Source organism: Natator depressus, chromosome 3 (assembly GCF_965152275.1).
Source record: "Natator depressus isolate rNatDep1 chromosome 3, rNatDep2.hap1, whole genome shotgun sequence".
Classification (NCBI taxonomy): Eukaryota; Metazoa; Chordata; order Testudines; family Cheloniidae; genus Natator; species Natator depressus.
Window position 1 is genome coordinate 992,855 of NC_134236.1, and position 19,796 is coordinate 1,012,650.

The 19,796-nt window shown below is 62.2% G+C and overlaps 2 protein-coding genes across 5 annotated transcripts in view; both read left to right on the top strand.

The window, feature by feature from the left end:
* The window catches only part of LOC141984317 (uridine-cytidine kinase-like 1), a 16,450-nt gene extending 12,078 nt beyond the window's left edge, over window positions 1-4,372 (top strand). Inside the window, exons 11-15 of the mRNA XM_074947259.1 lie at window positions 1,003-1,065; window positions 1,554-1,676; window positions 2,978-3,085; window positions 3,687-3,843; window positions 4,234-4,372. Of these exons, the coding sequence (XP_074803360.1) occupies window positions 1,003-1,065; window positions 1,554-1,676; window positions 2,978-3,085; window positions 3,687-3,843; window positions 4,234-4,307 (525 nt within the window). The 3' untranslated portion in view covers window positions 4,308-4,372. The remainder of the gene's footprint in view (window positions 1-1,002; window positions 1,066-1,553; window positions 1,677-2,977; window positions 3,086-3,686; window positions 3,844-4,233) is intronic.
* DNAJC5G (DnaJ heat shock protein family (Hsp40) member C5 gamma) lies at window positions 4,313-19,272 on the top strand. Of its 4 annotated transcripts, none has more exons than XM_074947260.1 (5): window positions 4,313-4,543; window positions 9,454-9,572; window positions 9,922-10,135; window positions 12,157-12,310; window positions 14,127-19,272. In XM_074947260.1, the coding sequence occupies exons 1-5, from the start codon at window positions 4,313-4,315 to the stop codon at window positions 14,213-14,215; spliced, it is 807 nt and encodes a 268-aa protein (XP_074803361.1). In that variant the 3' UTR covers window positions 14,216-19,272. The 4 variants fall into 4 exon arrangements, with proteins under 4 accessions (XP_074803361.1, XP_074803362.1, XP_074803364.1 ...); XM_074947261.1 differs by lacking the exon at window positions 4,313-4,543 and adding an exon at window positions 5,841-6,055; XM_074947263.1 differs by lacking the exon at window positions 4,313-4,543 and adding an exon at window positions 6,382-6,496.
* The last annotated feature ends 524 nt before the right edge of the window (window positions 19,273-19,796 follow it).

Genomic DNA, 19,796 nt, shown 5'->3' on the forward strand with positions numbered 1-19,796 from the left:
CTGCCCCTCCTGCCTGCCGCTCACGCTACAGGCCCCGCCCCTTCCCCACTGACCCACCCTTCCTGCCTGCTGCTCACGCTACAGGCCCCGCCCCTTCCCCCGGTGACCCACCCTTCCTGCCTGCTGCTCACACTACAGGCCCCGCCCCTTTCCCCGGTGACCCACCCTTCCTGCCTGCCGCTCACGCTACAGGCCCCGCCCCTTCCCCCGGTGACCCACCCTTCCTGCCTGCTGCTCATGCTACAGGCCCCGCCCCTTTCCCCGGTGACCCACCCTTCCTGCCTGCTGCTCACACTACAGGCCCCGCCCCTTTCCCCGGTGACCCACCCTTCCTGCCTGCCGCTCACGCTACAGGCCCCGCCCCTTCCCCCGGTGACCCACCCTTCCTGCCTACTGCTCATGCTACAGGCCCCGCCCCTTTCCCCGGTGACCCACCCTTCCTGCCTGCCACTCACACTACAGGCCCCGCCCCTTCCCCACTGACCCACCCCCACCCTTCCTACCTGCCACTCACACTACAGGCCCCGCCCCTTCCCCCGGTGACCGACCCACCCCCACCCTTCCTACCTGCCGCTCACGCTACAGGCCCCGCCCCTTCCCCCGGTGACCCATCCTTCCTGCCTGCCGCTCACGCTACAGGCCCCGCCCCTTCCCCCGGTGACCCACCCTTCCTGCCTGCCACTCACACTACAGGCCCCGCCCATTCCCCACTGACCCATCCCCACCCTTCCTACCTGCTGCTCACGCTACAGGCCCCGCCCCTTCCCCCGGTGACCCACCCTTTCTGCCTGCCACTCACACTACAGGGCCCGCCCCTTCCCCCGGTGACCCACCCTTCCTGCCTGCCACTCATGCTACAGGCCCTGCCCCTTCTCCTGGGGTGACCTGCCCCCAACCTGCCATGTAAGGCCCACCCTGCCCTTTGCTACTTGTCCAGCTGTGTCATGCTGCAGCCTGGCTCAGGGTCTGCCCCCAGGTTAATGACCTGCTCTTCTTCTGCAGCCAGTGACGGTGGAGACGCCTCAGGGGACTGTGTATGAAGGGAAGCGGTTCCACAGACAGCGGGTGAGACTGGCCGGGTCCCCCCAGGACTCTGGGAGGAAGGGTGGCCATTCCGCGGCCCAGGCCTGGGAGAGCTGGTTCCATTCCCTGCTCCGCACAGACTGCCTATGTGACCCTGGGCCAGTCACTTAGCTTCTGTGAGGTCAGTTCCCCCTGTCCTCTGCAGTAAGGCAGGACGGGGAGAAGATGGTGAGGCTCTCAGGTCCTGGGCCAATGGGGGCCAGAGATATGTCCTAGATAGGTGGATAGACAACACCCCCTTGGGCTCCAGAGGGGAGATGCGAGGCTTCCCAGAGTGCTTTGGGGAATAGGAAGGGTGGCTGGGGGTCCTTGCCCCAGTGTGAGGGCTGGGGAACTGTTGAGGGGGTGCTGCCCCAGTGTGGGAGGCGGGGGGGGGGGGGAGGGGAGGGAGAGAAGTGCTGCCCTGGCTTGAGGTCTGAGATGCGGGAGGCGGTCGCTGCCCAGTCCAATCTAAGGTGGCTGTTGTCCAGATCACAGGTGTGTCCATCCTGCGGGCGGGGGAGACCATGGAGCAGGCTCTCACTGCTGTCTGCAAAGACATTCGACTGGGCAAGATTCTGATCCAGACCAACCATGACACAGGGGAGCCTGAGGTGAGCGCTGCCCTGTGCGTCCCCTCTCTGCCCCCAGCTCTTGGGGAGCATCGGCTCCCATCCCACCAACCCTTCCCCCCTGTGACGATGCTGCCCGTGGGAGCCAGCTGAGGTCACTTAATCAGCATGAACTGCAAACAGAACGGGGCAAACAAACCCCAAACACTGGTGGATAGTCCACTCCTTCGATTTACCCAGCCAGCCCAAACCAGCTTCTATAGTACCTCCCTGGGTACTCAGATGTCCAAATAATGCAGTTCCCTTAAAGTGCCCAGCCGCAGGCCTCCATCCAGACACACACGTCAAACATAGGATAATAAATTCTGAAAATCTTATTTCATCATAGAAAAGAAAAGGTTCTCCTGACCCCAAAGGACCAAGCCCCAGACCCCGGTCAAATGATAACTTAGATCTTACCCCAAATACACACTTGCAGTCAGTTCTTATTAACTAAACTAAAATTTATTAAAAAAAGAAGAGAGAGAGCGTGCTGGTTCAAAGATCGATATACAGACATACTTGAGTTCAGTTCTTGAGGTTCAGATACAGAGCAGAGTTGAGCTTGTAGTTGCCAAAAGTCCTTTTAGAAATAGTCCACGGGTTACAGTCCAATGTCCATGTTCAGGGTGACTCCAGTCAGTGACTGGGGATCTCAATCCTTATGGCTTAAGGTTTCCACCTCCTGAAACCCAAAGCAGATTTGAGATGATGAAGGATCGTGTCCCAGGGTATTTATACATTTCCTGCAGCCATTTGGCCTGAGAAAACAATCGGCTTCACTTTCCTTCCCCCAAACATCCTGGCAATTAGGCCAGGGTAATTTATCCATTAAACAGTTCCTACCGGTTACCACAACCTTCAAAGAGCCATATAGACAATAATACTATGTCACTCAAGTGTCTTCCTAAATGTTAATATTCCTCTTTTGATCTTTGAATCAAAGCTATAGCAACAGACAAGACTTGTTTGCTTACATCACAAGACCTGAGCGCTACCCTTCTATCTCTAACAATGCCGGCTGCATTTCAAAGCTCTATTCATTTACAGATCTCCTAACCAGTCTTTAAAGTTCAGCCATGGGTCAGGTCAGTCTGGGAGTTCATTAACTCTTTCTGGCCCTGTCACCTTTCAATGAGCTATTATATTACACTCATAACGTCACACCCCCAGCATCCCCAGAGTGCTTGTGCTCTCAGCAGCCACCCTGCTCCGCCTGGGGGGCTGACCAAGGAGCTGCGGGGAGTGGGCCCAGGGCATCACACTTGACTCCTTCATAAGCTCTGTCCCCCATCTCTCCTCAGCTTCACTATCTGCGGCTCCCCAAGGAGATCAGCGAAGACTATGTCATCCTGATGGACAGCACCGTGTCCACAGGGGCTGCAGCCATGATGGCCGTGCGCGTCCTTCTGGTGAGCCTGCGGGGCAAGCTGCCTGGGGAGTGCAGGCTGGTGGCTGGGCTTTCCAGCATGGAAGCTACTGCTCTGAGCATGGGGCACTTCGCCATAGGTGGCGGTATAATAGGCTAAGCCTCCCCTGGCAGAGCTGCTGCTGCCGGGTTGTGGGTTTGGGCGGGTTGCACGGGGGAAGTTTTTTTGCTTCTTATTATGCACCAGGCAGGTGCTGAGGTGGTTGAGGAGGTGGTGTGTGCTACTCAGTGTTCCCAGTTCATCCATAATCTCCCGGAGTAGCAGATACCACCTCTTCAGCCGCCCCGGCATGGGGCATAGAAAAATCTCAGGGTCTTCAGGAAGAGCTTTTGTTTTTCTAGCGGGACGTCTCGGGAGGGGAGATGGAGGGGTGTCGGCGGCATGGCTGGGGCCGGCCTGGGGCTCAGGACTCCCGGCGGCCCGGGACTCCTCCAGCTGTGGGAGGAGGGCGGCGGAGTGGGCTTGGGGTGGCCCGGTGCTCCTCCGGCCACGGAGGGGTTGGCAGGGCTCTGGGGGTGCTTGGGCGGAAGGGGCATGGCACTTCACTCTGGGGCCAAACGGCTCAGCAGTGTCTGTGCTGCAGGATCACGATGTCCATGAGGAGAAGATCTTCCTGCTGTCCCTGCTGATGGCGGAGATGGGGGTTCACTCCGTGGCCTACGCCTTCCCCCGTGTCCGCATCATCACCACAGCCGTGGACAAGAAGGTCAACGAGGAATTCCACATCATCCCTGGAATCGGTAAGGGGACGGGGAGCACAGCCTGGCTTGGGCGACTGACCAGGCCCTCCTGTGCCCTTTCTCGCCCCGGAGCCAGCTGTGCTAGATGGTGTGCTCCTGGCAGGGCCGGGCCATGGTTTCATTCTCCTGGGGCTGTCTCGGGGGAGAGGGGCTGGCATGAGGGAGGGGAAGGATGGCTCGGTGGTTTGAGCATTGGCCTGCTAAACCCAAGGTTGTGAGTTCAATCCTTGAGGGGACCATTTAGGGATCTGGGGCAAAGATTGGGGATTGGTCCTGCTTGGAGCAGGGGGTTGGACTAGATGACCTCCTGAGGTCCCTTCCAACCCTGATCTTCTATGGTGGGGTGTGGTGCTGCTGCGGCTTGTCTTACGGTGTTGTTTTTGTGTCTAGGTAACTTTGGAGACAGGTACTTTGGTACTGATGCCCCCTCCGCCTGGTGTGAGAATGAGAGCACGGACTACTGAGCGTGATGGCCTGCCTGCCAGCCTTGCCCCCGCTGCCTCCTCCCTCCCTCTTTCCAGCCTTGCCCTTCTGCTGCCCCAGGATCGCCCCTCCCTGCTGGCCTCTGGACCACACACTGTTAGGCGGGCAGCCATTTGGAAACTGCCCACCAGCACCCTCCATTGTGCATGCAGGGCAGAGACTGCCTGTGGCTTGCAGTGTGCGCACACTGGGCACACACTCCTGGTGCCCTGCTCTGGTAGGTGGGAGGAGGGGGGTCAGATTCTCCCTTTGGCCCCACATAGATGTGGTGGGTGTGGAGGTGGTAAGAGACTCTCCCCATGGTCTGGAAGGGGTGAGGTGAGGCCCATGCACAGGCTGGAGCAGGTTCTGTGTGTGTTTGCTCTGAGCAGTTACTCCCCCCATGTTCCGGCTCAGGGGCCAGCTACTTGAAAAAGTGTCAGGGACACAGGATCAAATGGAAGGGAACAGCCCTGTCGTCCTCAGCCAGCAGCTCTCCTCCCACCCCTCCTCCAGTGCCCTGATAGCCCTGAATGTGGGGCAGGGCCCTGGGGCTGTTTAGCCGGGAGCAGTCTGGTGCTGGCAGCAACCTAGGGCTTGTGCAGAATAGGAGGTGCGCCTCACCTTCCCCAGCAGGCCTTCCACCCACGGCCAGGTTCATGAGTCTGGCAGCTCCCCCATCTCTGGGCCGCTCTGCTGGCGTGGCGGAGACGCCCAGCCTGTCCGGGAGGCAGGTGGGGGATTGCAGCTCATCCCTCTGCGGGAGTGGGCTTGTGAGGAGACCCGTCTAGCCGGAGCTCCTTCCTTGACGCCTGGCTCGTGCTGAGGGCAGGCCAGCGGCGTGTGGCAGAAGCTGTTGTGAGCGGGAGCGCGGCTAGGAGGCCTCCGCGTGTTTCGGCAACCCCCCAGCCGAGCCCCTCCCGCTAACGCCTGGGGCACGGGGAGGCGGGGGCCGCGGCTGCTCCGGCCCGGCCCTTCCGCCAGTGCCCGGGAAGCGAGGACCATGGACTGGGACAAGAGGAGAGCCGGTGCCACGGGGGCCTCCCGCTGCCACGCCCAGGGCTAGGAGCCGGGGCTGCCTCGTGCCTTGCGGGGCGCCGGGACTGGGCCCGGGGGGGTGCGCTGGGGGTCCCGCTTTTCTGGGCGCGCCACTGAGACCGGCCCGGGCCGCCTGCAGGAGCCCTGGCCCCAGCGGGCGGCAGCTGCCCGGCGCCTGGTTCCCGCGGGCGGCTCCGGCTGCCCTGGGGGCGGCTCCGCTGTGTACGCGTCAATAAAGGGTCTGCCAGGACCGCGCCTGCGCCTCTGTGCGAGCCGAGCCGAGCCGAGCCGGGACAGCCCCGCCCCGCCGGGCGCGCGGGGAGTGCTGGGAGTCGGAGGGGGTGGGCGCGGGGCGTGCTGGGAGTCGGAGGGGGGGCGCGGCGCGGTGCACGCTGGGAGTCGGAGGGGGTGGGCGCGGGGAACGCTGGGAGTCGGAGGGGCGGGGCGCGGGGCACGCTGGGAGTTGGAGGGGGTGGGCGCGGGGCACGCTGGGAGGCGGAGGGGTGGCGCGGGGCACGCTGGGAGTTGTCTCCGGGGCACTTCCAGGTCCGGTGGCCCTAGGGACGGGACGGGCCGGCCGCGGGGCTCTGCCCTGTCATCGCCGTACAGGGATCTGCGCCTGCGCGGGGCCGCGCGGGGTGAAGGCGCCTGCGCAGGCGTGAGGAGGGTCCGGTTCCGCCGGGTCGGTGGCGGAAGCTGAGCGGAGCCGCCGGTGAGGGGCCGGGCCGGGGGAGCGGCGGAACTCCCCGCGGCGGGCGGGCGGGCGGGGCCGGGCTGGCCGGAGCCGAGCCCCCGGGAGCGGAGCGGAGCGGAGCGGACGCGCTGCCCCGGCGCCGGGCTCGGCCCCGCCCCCCGCGGGCCGCCGGCTGGTCCGCGCGGGCTCTGCTGGCCGCTCGGGGCCCGGCCCGGGGCCGGGAGTCGCCGGGCGCCCGGGCAGAGCGCGGCCCCAGCCCTGCCCCCCACCCCCGGGCCGCGGACCTGGGGCGCCCCAGACCCTCCCGCGGCTGGCGCCTGGCCGTGGCCCCGCCGGGGCTGGCGGAAGGGGCCGGGCTCCGGGTCTTCGGCCGGGCCCGGAGCTGAGCTGTCACCGGGCCAAGCCCCCGGCCCCGGGGCCAGACCCGCTCCGTGCTCGGGGCCTGCTGGTGGCGTGAGGGTCAGTGGGGCTGGCGGGGAGCCGGCCGGGCGGGCTGCGGGGGGTGGGGCTCGGAGCAGGACGCGATTCCACCAAGCCCAGGAGCTCGGTCAGGTCCACCGGGCCCGGGCGCTGGCCATGGGCAGGCTGGTTGCTGGGCTGTCTGTCCCCCCCTTCCCCTTGGGTCAGGGCCAGGTGGGCGCTGGCCATGGGCAGGCTGGTTGCTGGGCTGTCTGTCCCCCCCGCCCCGGGGTCACGGCCAGGTGGGCGCTGGCCGTGGCAGGCTGGTTGCTGGGCTGTCTGTCCCCCCCTGCCCCCTGGGGTCACAGCCAGGTGGGCGCTGGCCGTGGCAGGCTGGTTGCTGGGCTGTCTGTCCCCCCCTGCCCCCTGGGGTCACAGCCAGGTGGGCGCTGGCCGTGGCAGGCTGGTTGCTGGGCTGTCTGTGCCCCCCCTTCCCCTTGGGTCAGGGCCAGGTGGGCGCTGGCCATGGGCAGGCTGGTTGCTGGGCTGTCTTTCCCCCCCGCCCCGGGGTCACGGCCAGGTGGGCGCTGGCCGTGGCAGGCTGGTTGCTGGGCTGTCTGTCCCCCCCTGCCCCTGGGGTCATGGCCAGGTGGGCGCTGGCCGTGGCAGGCTGGTTGCTGGGCTGTCTGTGCCCCCCCTTCCCCTTGGGTCACGGCCAGGTGGGCACTGGCCGTGGGCAGGCTGGTTGCTGGGCTGTCTGTCCCCCCCCGCCCCCGGGGTCACGGCCAGGTGGGCGCTGGGCGTGGGCAGGCTGGTTGCTGGGCTGTCTGTCCCCCCCTGCCCCCTGGGGTCACGGCCAGGTGGGCGCTGGCCGTGGCAGGCTGGTTGCTGGGCTGTCTGTCCCCCCCTGCCCCCTGGGGTCACAGCCAGGTGGGCGCTGGCCGTGGCAGGCTGGTTGCTGGGCTGTCTGTGCCCCCCCTTCCCCTTGGGTCAGGGCCAGGTGGGCGCTGGCCATGGGCAGGCTGGTTGCTGGGCTGTCTTTCCCCCCCGCCCCGGGGTCACGGCCAGGTGGGCGCTGGCCGTGGCAGGCTGGTTGCTGGGCTGTCTGTCCCCCCCTGCCCCTGGGGTCACGGCCAGGTGGGCGCTGGCCGTGGCAGGCTGGTTGCTGGGCTGTCTGTGCCCCCCCTTCCCCTTGGGTCACGGCCAGGTGGGCACTGGCCGTGGGCAGGCTGGTTGCTGGGCTGTCTGTCCCCCCCCGCCCCCGGGGTCACGGCCAGGTGGGCGCTGGGCGTGGGCAGGCTGGTTGTTGGCTTGTCTGTCGTCCCCCCCCCCCGCCCCCGGGGTCACGGCCAGGTGGGTGCTGGCCATGGCAGGCAGGTTGTTGGCTTGCCTGTGCCCCCCCACCCCCGGGGTCACGGCCAGGTGGGCGCTGGCCGTGGGCAGGCTGGTTGTTGGCTTGTCTGTGGCCCCCCGCTCCCGGGGTCACGGCCAGGTGGGCGCTGGCCGTGGGCAGGCTGGTTGCTGCGCTGTCTGTGCCCCCCCCTTGGGTCATGGCCAGGTGGGCGCTGGCCGTGGGCAGGCTGGTTGTTGGCTTGTCTGTGGCTCCCCGCTCCCGGGGTCACGGCCAGGTGGGCGCTGGCCGTGGGCAGGCTGGTTGCTGCGCTGTCTGTGCCCCCCCCTTGGGTCATGGCCAGGTGGGCGCTGGCCGTGGGCAGGCTGGTTGCTGGGCTGTCTGTCCCCCCCTTCCCCTTGGGTCATGGCCAGGTGGGCGCTGGCCGTGGCAGGCTGGTTGCTGGGCTGTCTGTGCCCCCACCTTGGGTCAGGGCCAGGTGAGCGCTGGCCATGGGCAGGCTGGTTGCTGGGCTGTCTGTGCCCTCCCCTTTGGGTCACGGCCAGGTGGGGGCTGGTTGCTGGGCTGTCTCTCTGTCTCTCCTCCTTGTCTGGCCAGTTCTTGCCCTGCCTTGTTTCACTTCCTCATTCCTGCTGCCGGGTGAGCCTGGATTCACACTCCTGGCTTGGTAAGTGCTGTGGTCCTGGTCCCTGTCCTTCTGCTGAGCTCTCGGGCCCTTTTTGGGGGTGGGGCAGGGGAGCTTGCAGGGTGAGAGAAACCCAGAGCTCTGACAAGCTGCAGAGAGAGGGTTTGGGGGTGTCTGTGTGGGGAGGTCCACGCCTTCAATGTCTCTGCAGTTAGCCCCCCTCCTTGTGGGTGCATGGCTGTGAATGGGGCGTGCTGCACTGGCATGTATCTGGGAGTACTCTGGTCCCTGGGCTGTGGGCCCTGTGGCCACGAGGGGGCAGTGCTGGCCGTTGGCAGCCCTGACTCGTGAGGGTGACAGCGGCTGCAAGCGAGCAGTATGCCCACACCGTGTTGGGCCTGCCCCGAGGGCATCGCTGCCCCAGGCCAAGGCTCTGCGCAGGGGGCAGGCTCGCCCCAGGCTGCTGGGGGCCTGTGGTGCTGGTGTGGCCTTGTCTCGGGTGTAGAGGGCTGCGTGTGGTGTGGAGGAGGGGAGGTTTGGTAAGGAGGGAGGTGTAGGCACTGCTGGCCTGGCCTTCCCTCCTTGCGGGTGGGAGCCCCAGGCCAGGTGGGGGTGCAGGGCCTGCTGGAAAGCTGCTGTTCCCTGCTTCCTCGCTGGTACTGTGAGCGCCGGCTGTAGCATGGGAGCCCTGGGCTTGCCCTTTGTTGGAGAGCTGGTGTCTGCATGGTTCCCTAATCCCCCCGGGGGCTCTGCTGAGCGGGCCCTGTGATGGGAGGGGGATCCCCTGGGCAGCTGTGCCCCGCTGCCCAGCACACACAGCTGCCTGCCTGGATTGCTATGAGGAGATGGTCCTGCAGTGGGTGACAGGATCCTGGCCAGCACAGGCCCCTTTGCACGCTCTGGGGAGCTGGAATAGCTGGTGTGCCAGCCCCTGCACCCAGCTCCCCTTGTCCTCACCGGTCCTGCCCCACAAAGTGGTGGCTGCAGCTTGCAGGGCGTGGGCGTGGTGACTCACACCCCCCCATTCCCCCTCCAATACAGAGCAACATGGCGGAACCCGGCCGACCCCAGCGGAAAATGTCCCGGGCTGGGGAGAGTTTGTACAGAGTCCTGGGCCTGGAGAAGGGGGCTTCTTCAGAGGAGATCAAGAAGGCGTACAGGTAGGGAGCCGACCTGCTGGGCCCAGCGACCCCAGCCTCTCCCACGGGCCCCTTGTGGCTGCACCTCTGCTGCTGGATGTGCTGGGGCAGGGAGAGCCCAGCCAGCCATGGCTTGGCTCTGGCCCTGGGTCTGGAGAGGAATGCACACCCTGGAACTCCTGTGGGGGAGAGGTCGCACCTTGCTCTCCCAAGGGTCCTCCTGCCCCCAGCATGGGGTAGGGTCATACCAAGTAGCTTAGGGTCTCCCAGCCCCAGGGAAAAGGGAGAGAGGATTCTCTGGTGCCCCCCTGAGATCTTGGGGGTGACTTGGGACGTCTCCTCAGCCCTGCCGCTTCCCTGCACCATGCAGGAAACTAGCCCTGAAGTACCACCCGGACAAGAACCCCGAGAATCCCGAGGCAGTGGAGAAGTTCAAGGAGATCAACAATGCGAATGCGACGCTGAATGACGAGAACAAGCGGAAGATCTACGATGAATATGGCTCTATGGGGCTCTACGTGGCTGAGCAGTTCGGCGAGGAGAGCGTCAAGTACTACTTCCTCATGTCCAAGTGGTGGTTCAAGGTGAGTGCCCCCTGTGTGCTGGGCACAGCCCCCACCCGCCCATTCTCTGCCCCTGTTGGGCTCCTCCGGGGCACTCCCAGCGCTGGCTGCCCCAGCCATGTGGCTCAGGCTGCCAGGTGGGGTGACGTGGAGAGGTCTCCTGGGCTCTGGGTGTCCCAACCGGAGGTGGGTGCGGTGCCCAGGCCCTGAGCCACCCATTGTGGCAGAGGTGGGAGTTCAGTCAGTCTGAACGTCGGGGAAGGATGGGGCAGGGTCTGAAGCTAAACTAAGGAAAGAACAAGAATTACATAGACAAGTTAGGTGTCTCCAAGTCGGTAGGGCCTGATGAAATACATCCTAGAATACTTAAGGAACTGGCTGAAGAGATCTCTGGGCCATTCGTGATTATTTTTGAGAACTCCTGGAGGCCGGGAGAGATCCCAGAAGACTGGCAAAGGGCAAATATAGTCCTTATCACTAAAGGGGATAAAGACAAACCAGGGAATTACAGACCAGTCAGTTTAACTTTGGTACCTGGAAAGATAATGGAGCAAATACTCAAACAACGTATTTGTAAAGACTTACAGGATGAGAAGGTGATAAGTAACAGTGAACAGTGTCAAGAGCAAATCTTGTCAAACCAACCTAATATCCTCCTTTGACAGAGTGAGTAACAAGCCTTGTGGATAGGGGGAAGTGGCGGATGTGATAAAAGCCTTACTGATGTTGAGATACGATACTATCTCAAGTGAAAAGAACAGGAGGACTTGTGGCACTTTAGACACTAACAAGTTTATTTGAGCATAAGCTTTCGTGAGCTACAGCTCACTTCACTGGATGCATCCGATGCTCAAATAAATTTGTTAGTCTCTAAGGTGCCACAAGTCCTCCTGTTCTTTTTGCGGACTAACAGACTAACACGGCTGCTACTCTGAAACCTGTCTCAAGTGACTGTCTCACAAACAAACTAGGGAAATGTAACCTAGATGAACCTACTGTAAGGTGGGTGCAAAACCATTCCCAGAGTGTAGTAGTTAATGGTTCACAGTCAAGCTAGAGGGCATAACAAGTGGGGTCCTGCAGGGATCTATCATGGGGCTACTTCTATTCAATATCTTCATCAGTGGTTTAGATAATGGCATAGGGAGTACACTTATAACATTTGCAGACAATACCAAGCTGGGAGGGGTTGCAAGTGCTTTGGAGGACAGGATTAAAATTCAAACTGATCTGGACAAACTGGAGAAATGGTCTGCAGTAAATAGGATAAAATTCAACAAGGGTAAATGCAAAGTACTCCACTTCAGAGGGAACACTCAGTTGCATACATACAAAATGGGAAATGACGGCCTAGGACGGAGCTAGGGAAGGGATCTGGGGGTCATATTGGACACAAACTAAATATGAGTGAACAGTGTAACGCTGTTGCAAAAAAAGCGAACATCATTCTGGGATGTATTAGCAGGAGTGTTGTAAGCAAGGCACAAGAAGTAATTCTTCTGCTCTACTCCACGCTGATTAGCCTCAACTGGAGTATTGTGTCCAGTTCTGGGTGCCACAATTCAGGAAAGATGTAGACAAATTGGAGAGACTCCAGAGAAGATCAACAAAAAATGATTAAAGATCGAGAAAACACGACCTTCCAGGAAGAATTGAAAAAGGGTTTGTTTAGTTTGGTGAAGAGAAGACTGGAGTGGGGGGAGAAGAGAGAAGTCTTCAGCTACAGAAACGGTTGTTATAAAGAGGAGGGAGGTCGATTATTTTCCTGAAACCCCCAAGAAGCCATGGGTTCAACTGCAGCCAGGGCGGTTTCGGTTGGACCCCAGGAAAAGCGTCCTGCCCAGGGGGTGACGCAGTGGGACGGATTGCCCATGGAGGCCGTGGAGCCCCCGTCCCCACTGGAGGTTCCCCAGAGCCGGCTGGACACACCCCCGTCAGGGCTGCTCAGACAGTCCATGGTCCTGCCTCGCTGCGGGGCGCTGGGCTGGGAGATCCCTCGCAGCCCCGCGGATTCTGTGACCCGGCTGCTCCCTCCTATGCAGGCCTTGGCCGTGTGCTGCGGCCTCTTGTCCTGCTGCTGCTGCTGCTGCTGCTGCTGCTTCTGCTGCGGGAAGTGCCGCCCGCCTGAGGATGAGGACGCCTACAAGTACGTCAACCCCGAGGACCTGGAGGCCCAGATCCAAGCTGAGGCCGAAGGTGAGGAGGAGCAGGAGGAGTTGCCCTGCGCTGTGCTCCTGCTCTCGGGGGAGACCGCGCAGCCCCTGGCCTGCCCTGGTCTGGGCCGCACTCTCAGCGGGGTGGGGAATCCGCCGGGGAGGTGGGCGGTGGAGCCTGAGGCAGCAAGGGTAATGGGGGGTTGGGGCATGGCCAGCACCGGGGGTGGGCAGCACGTGGCAGGCGGTGGGTTTTGAAGGGGCCGGCGGGGCAGATGGCAGCGGGAGCTAGAGGAGGGGCAGTACTGGGCTCCGGCCCAGGGTCCCAGCTCTGCTGCGGCTTGCTGTGTACTCTGGGCAAGTCTCTCGTCTGCCCTGCCCCGCGCCGTGCTGTCTACACGAGCCTGTGGCTGGCTTGGCTCGGCCCAGCCCTGGCAGCTGTCACCAGGGAGGGGGGACCCCCAGTGCCTGTGCTGTGAATGGAGGAAAGTGGGGTCAGCCTGACACCCTGGGGTCCCCTCTGGGCTGGGGCAGTCTGTGCCAGGTGCCTGCGGAAGGGGCTGGGGCAGGCAGTGCTGGGCCCTAGTGCTTGGGGGGTTGGGGAGGATTGTGCTGTCCTGCCCCCTGCAGGGAGGGACACAGCAGTCCACGTGGGAGCAGGGGCTTGGCTGAGCCTGAGGTCAGTCCCACCCACGGTGCGGGCCCGTGTGGGCAGGGTGCAGGGCAGAGCAGGCGACAGCCTGGATCCAGGCGCCCGGAGGGAGCTGAGCAACCCTGGGGCCTGCCCTGCTGCTCCGCCTGACAGGCCCAGTCCTGCTCATTGCAATCGGGGGGGGGGGGGGGCCCTGCCCTCCGGGATGGGGCTGAGCCCTCCTGTTGTTGGCCCCAGCATGTGGGGCGGAGGCTGTTCCTTCAGTCGCTGAGCTGATGTCCAGGAGGCCTGGTGACAGTGCTTTGAGTGGCCAGGAGAGGGGGCCCAGCACAAGGCAATTGTCTTCCCACGCTTGGAGCAAGGCCTCCCTGGGACTCACCGCAGCACTCACCAGCCTTGCGTCCCCCAGGCCTTGCACTGCCACAGCCGCCCCCACCTGCGTGTCCCTGGGGCCCCAGGCAGGCGTGGAGGGAGACAGCAGGGAGTTGGGCATGGCTGCTATGCCTGTCGGGTGATGGGGTGCTCCTGGCATCCCCACACTTGCGGCCCTGCACCTCTGGTGCCTGCTATTGCTGGCCCTTTGTCACAGACCCACAGGATTTGTGATACATCCTGGCTTTCACCAGCCCCTTGGAGGAGCCTTCCAGTGAGCCAGAGGAGCACTTGTCATCCCCAACCCACCCTCTGCTCCCAGCTCCCCGGCCTGGTCTGTCCCCCTCACACACCCAGCCTGGGCTCCCCCTGGCCGGCCCAGCCCGGGCTCCAGCCCCTTCTTCCCTTCCGCCATGCCCAGCCCGGGCTCCCACAGTTCCCTCTGGCCGGCCCAGCCTGTGCTCCCCCCAACCCCCTCCTCCCCCTGGCCCTCCCAGCCTGGGCTCCCCCTGCCAGCTCCCCCTGGCCAGCCCAGCCCTGGCTGCCAGTGCCCCACCATCTTTGCCCACAGTGGTGGGCCAGTAATAGCCATTTGGGCTGGCCAGGTCCACACTCTGCTCCATGGCTTTCACCTCCCTGGGGCCTGCACCCTCTCCTTGGGTTTGTTCTCGGGGCCTGGAGCAGCTGGCCTGAGCCCTGAGCTCCCATCCCTCTGGCTGCCGGGTTCTGTGCCAAGCAGGCAGCCTGGTTTGGGGCTGGGGGGATCCTGGGTGGCAGTGGGGGTGCTCTGAGACCCCTGCATGCCCTGCCCCTCACTGAGCCTGTTGCTCCTCAGACACCCAGACACCCATTGTGGTGCAGCCCCTGCCTGCAGCAGCGGGAGAGGAGCCACTGCCAGACGCCAGCCTGAGGACTGACGCATGAGGCCAGCCTCGACCTGCCGACTGCCTGTCCCCTTGCCTGGACTCTGGGTGGGAACCCCACTGGAACTGCCGCTGCCCGGGGTCCCTGCGCTGGGCGCAGCCAGGCCACCTGGCTGCGGCTCGAATCTCAGGTAAACTGGCCAACGCCTGTGGGGAGGCCGTTCGGGCCTCTGCCCGGGCCCTGTAAGGACTCGCACCTGCCCAAGGCTCCTTGTGCTGTGACTTCTCCGGCTGCTGTAGCCTGCTGACGGGCCAGGCTCCCTGTGCTGCACCAGGAACCCGAGACTGGAAACCCCTGGGCACACCCCCTGCCTTGCCGCACAGCCCCCATCCCTCCCTTGGCCAGTCACTCACCAGCAGCACCAGCACCCGCCTGGCTTCTCCCCAGCCGGGCCCCTCTTCCCCAAACCCAGTGTTTACAGGTGCGCGGACGCCGAGCTCGCAGGGCCCTGGGCTGGGTGCTGCCCTCTGGGTCCTGGCCTGAGAAGCACACGCCTATGCCCCAGCCGCGCAGCCTGGAGAAAAATGAGACCAACCCCACTGTAACTAGCCCATGGAGATGGGGCAGCTGCAGGCTGATCCTGCCGGGCACCCTGCTGCTTCCAGGGACCTGTCCCTTCCCTGTGTCGGGTGCCAAACACAGCTCTCTAGGCAGGCCGTGGTCCTGGCAGGTAGCGCACTCACTGTCTGCTTGCTCTGTGGCCCGCTGCCCCTCTGGGGGTAGGACCCTCTTCCCCCAGTGCTCCTGTCCTGGCCTCCAGGCAGAGCCTCAGTCACTGTGTCTCAGCCTCGTTGGTGTCCCTGCTGGCACCCTGGGGCCCACCGGGGCGGTGTGTCAGGGGAGTAAAGGAACCTGTTGTCTGGCTTTGATGGCACCATTAAAGGCTGCTGCGGGCTTGTCTCTCACCGTGGTCTTTGCCCTGCCAGCACTGCTCTGAGTCCGTGACTTGTACCCGCGCAGCCAGCTCCCTGCCCAGCCTTGCTCCAGGTTCTCTTCTCAGAAGCGTGTCCAGAGCCAGGCTGTGCACGGCTCCTCTCACCTGTGCTGCAGGACTGGCCCCAGCACCTGGGGGACCCCAGTGGGCCTAGCGCTGTCGCATTGCTGTGTGCCCAGCCAGCTAAGGGTGTGTGGTCACAGCTGGGTCTGCACAGCTGGGCGGGGGCCTTTCCTGCTTCCCTACAGGGGCTGTCAGCTAGACAGTGAGGGACCAGAGAGGGGAAGGGACACGGCTGGGCCTCAGCACCTGTTGCCTGAAGCCACCTCCCTGGGAGCCAGGCGGAGCAGGGGCAGGGTCCTGTGCCTTGGCCTAGAGGCTGAATGGGCCCAGGGGAGGGTAATGGGCCATTGGAATAACACCCTCCCCCCTCTAGCCTGGCAGCCGGCAGCTGCTCCCTGCACTGCACCTGCCCTGGAGGTTGGTGCACCCCCGCCCCCATGTCCAGCTTCCTCCCCTGCATGGAGGCCTCTGCTCCCAAGGGAGTCTCTGTGAGCTGGAGCCACCAATGCTTGTCCCCCAGCTGCCTCTGGCTGCCCTCCCTCGGGGGCACTGCGGGGGGAGGGGCAGTGGGTCTAGGCTGCTGGGCCACAGACCACAGAAAGCTTCAGGGGATGCAGTGTAAACAGAGCCTGCTTGGTGTGTCAAGGGTTAATTCTGTGTAGGCTGCCCTGTCCTGTGGGCTGGAGTCAGCTGGGCGGGTGGGGGTGCCAGGTCGCGGCTGGGCAGAGGCATCACATCCCGCCTGTTCTCCAGTGCCACGGCTGGTGCTACGCCTCCCATCGCGTGGGGCAGAGAGGCTATGGGGCTGTGCTCTGGGGGAGGGGCCAGCCAGTTTCACATGCTGGTAGCAGAGACCAGGCAGGGACTGCCCAGGTCTGGGGCCAGGTGGTGACCCAGCCCTTTAACCAGGGCAGCACTGTGTCACACAGGAGGGAGCCCCTCCCCTGACCCATAGGGCAGGCTGGTTGGCCTTTCTCTCTGCCAGGTGGCTCAACCTCCACCCTACAGCCATCCTCCCCCCACGCAGCTGGGCCCCATTCAATGGCACCGCATCAGCCCTGGTGCTCCCCCATCAGGCCAGCCCCCAGTAGTGCCACGCCAACCTCGGGCCACACTCCCTCAACGGCACCAGGCCAGCCCCCCTGCAACAAAGTGGGAATTTCTTGCAATGCTTTCCTGAAGGCCAAGCCTGGCGAGACTTCCCGGGCGGGGGGCTGCTGACCCGCAGGGGCCGAGGGGTTAAATGCTCCTAGGGCAGAGCAGGAGGGTTGTCACAGGCCTGTTGGGGTGTTAAGGCCAGGCTGACCCTGCCTCAGCTCAAGGGAGGATCCAGCCAGACAGTGGGAGCCTCCAGGACTGAACAAGCTCCAGCAGGTGGGGCTGGGACTCTGCAGGGCTCGGTGGGAGGGAACCCGAGGCTGGGACAGGAGCTGGCCTTTGGTGAGACCTGGGGCTGCCTGGGATGGACAGACAGACAAGGGAGGGAGCGAAAGTGGAGCCCACAGCAGCTTAGCTGGCTGATTGTGGTGGCTTGGCTGGCTGGATTGTGTCTTAACCCAAGGGCTCCCTATGCCGCGCCCAGGGGACCGAGACCTGCTCTGGGGGAAGGCTGCCTGGTGTCTCTGCAGGCACTGGCAGGCGCAGGGGTCCCTGCAGAGTGGCCGAGTCTCTCCCAGGTGTCTGGCTTGGTGGGACTCGCTGGGCAGAGCTACGGGCTGAGGCTCACCCACGGGGAACAGTGAGACCCCGGGGGGTCTGGCCCATTGAAGGGTTCCTCTCTGAGACTGTTTCTGGGTTGGGGCCTGAGCCCCGACCCTGTGGGTCTGTGACACCCCTTCCCTAGGAAGAGCATGGTGGAGCTGTGCAGGGAGCAGGGGAAGTGAAGCAAGGCGCAGCTGGTTGTGCGGCTGGAGAAGGCTGGTCAGACCCCAGGGCAATGAAGGCAGCAGCAGGGCATCCTCATGCCCAATTCCTGTCTCTGGAGCTGCAGCGGAGGGAGAGAGGGAGCACACAGGGCAGGGAGCTGACTGAGACACTGGATGTACCAGGAAAAGCAGCCCCAGGATGTGGAGGAGCCCCAGGTCCCCTTGAGGGGCGAGTGGGGAGAGTCCACGGGAACCTACGGTGTACAAAGTGCCCAGTTTAAGGAAGGGCGGTACAGACCTTGGCCTTTGAGAAGGCTGTGCTTTGAGCCTGGTCTACCCTGTGGACCGGTCAAACCCTCTCAGCCCCTCGCCCGATCCCTGGGTGATAGAGGTGCACAGCCAGACGGATAGTCTGGATGCTCACAGGACAAGGTTTTGGCATGTGCAATGCCCAAGGGATTGATGTACATGGAAGCTACCATCCCAATGGGAGAATCTCTCCACACACATTTTTACAAGCTGCTCGGGTTTGAGCAATGCCAGGATTTGTCCCGCGAGCTGAACCCGGGGCTAATGGGAAGCCGAAGGAGCTGCGCCATGGAGGCTGGTTGGCAGATGAGTTTGTGGCCAGTGGGTCTGGTTATGAAAAGAAACCCAAAGGGGATGAGGCTAAGCGTGGGTCCTGGGAAATGAACCAGCGGGGGTGTCCCAGATGTGGGACTTGGGGAAAGGCAAAATGTCAGGGAGTGTAACATTTGTGAGAAGAGTGGGCGAAAGAGGAGGGGGAGGGGTGCTCTGTTGCCTGTTTGTGAGTCACTGACAATGCAAAGGAAAAGTCTCTCGAATGCCTTTGGCCCCACGGGCGAGCAGATACAGCACATGCTGGGCATTGCTTAGTGTCTGCTGCAGACAGGAAACCAGCCCAGGCCTGCAGAGAGAGGGCAAGGACATGCTGGCCTTAGGGGTGACCCAGCTGTCTTCCAGCCCCTGGGCCTTGCCCGTGGTGCTGCTCCCCAAGAAGGACGGATCGATCCGGTTCTGTGTGGGCTGTCGGAAGTTCAGTGCCATCACCATGTCCGATGTCTACCCCATTCCTAGGACCGATGAGACCCTAAACAAGTTGCGGGGGGGGACCTGGTACCTCACTACCACTGATCTCACCAAAGGCTACTGGCCAGTGCCTTTGGACCCAAAAGTAGGAAGAGCTAGGGAAGTCCAGTCTCAGGAGGCGGTGAGGCTGCATGGCCTGCCCTGAAGGAAGAGTGGGACCTGCTGGGGGGTCTGGCCCACTGAAGAGTTCCTCCAAGAGACTGTTCCAAAGCTGGGGGTGTAGCACCAAGCCGGGGGAGGCGTGACAAATAGAGCAGCTGATACGGAACTTGGTTAATAAAGAATTAAAGGAAGTTGGTATAATTAATGACAGTCCTCACAGGTTTCTGGGAAACATATCAAGTTAGTTTGACAGGATCTGTTTCTTGATGAGATGGCAAGGTAATAGTGTTGACATAACATACTCAGACTTCTCTAAGGCCTTGTCTACACTACACAGTTTCATAGACAAAACACTGGAGGAGTATACACTGTACTACTGCATCTCCCGCCCATGGAACTCCCCTGCTAGGCTGACATCATAAAACCAGCGTGACGAGAGGCATACAACTTTTGTCGACCTAGTTAGAGCGGTGCAGCGTCAGTGTAGACACCTCACTTAGTGTCTACATTTGACTTGGTACACCCGACATTTTGAATAAAAAGCTAGAATGATATAAAATGAACCTGTCCCAATAAAATGGATTAAAAACTGGCAGGTCTCAAAAGGTTGGGGGAGTGGAGAATAATGAAGAGGACAAGTCAGTGACACAGAGCGATCTGGATCCCTGGGGACACGGGGCACAAGCAAGCAGTGTACATTTTAGTATGGCTAAATGTAAATGTACAACTAGGAACAAAGGATGCAGGCCAGACTTACAGGCTGAGGGACTCTACCCTGGGTGTCGTGGTGGACAATCAGCAGGACATGAGCTCCCAGTGTAACACTGTGTCCAAAAGGGCTAATACCAACCTGGGAGCGTAAACGGGAATCTCGAGTCGGAGCAGAGAGGTTATTGTACCTCTGTTTGGCACTGGGGCGACTGCTGCTGGGATCCTGTGTCCAGGTCTGGTGCCCACAGTTCAGGAAGGATGTTGATAAATTGGAGAGGAGTCCGAGAAGAGTCACAAGAATGATTAAAGGATTACAAAACTTACAGCGATAGACTCCAAGAGCTCAATCTATTTACCTTAAGGGAAAGCTAAGGAGTATCTTGATTTATTTACTTATTTATTTATTTGGCGTATGCAATCTGGTCAAGCCAAACCACAGTGTCCTTATCGACAATGTTAGAAGCATGAAGACTCCAGGAAGTTGAGTCATTTTGAAGTCCTCAACAATGTGTGTCAAGGTTTGTGGCTGCCCTCACTGACATAGTGACTGTCTCTAAAATACCACTGAAATTCCACTGCAGCACAAATTCCAAATCAAACCCAGGTTGACGTTGAGTGGGGTCAGAGACAAGCTAATTATTTGTCACTTTCTCTGCGAACCATGAAGCTTTCCACGTGTCCACGTGTCCTATACCGTAAATCCCTCGCCCGGTAAACTTACCCACAGCAGGCGCTGTGAGAGCAGACGACCATGTGGTGGATTAAACAAGTCTTTAGTTAACGGTAGATGTGGCAT

Bases quoted from the DNA above. Each gene is read 5' to 3' on its own strand.
- DNAJC5G (XM_074947260.1), top strand. From the start codon at position 4,313: ATGGCCTGCCTGCCAGCCTTGCCCCCGCTGCCTCCTCCCTCCCTCTTT. The intron at 4,544-9,453 runs GTAGGTGGGAGG...CCTCCAATACAG, and splicing joins ACTCCTGGTGCCCTGCTCTG to AGCAACATGGCGGAACCCGG. The intron at 10,136-12,156 runs GTGAGTGCCCCC...CCTCCTATGCAG, and splicing joins TGTCCAAGTGGTGGTTCAAG to GCCTTGGCCGTGTGCTGCGG.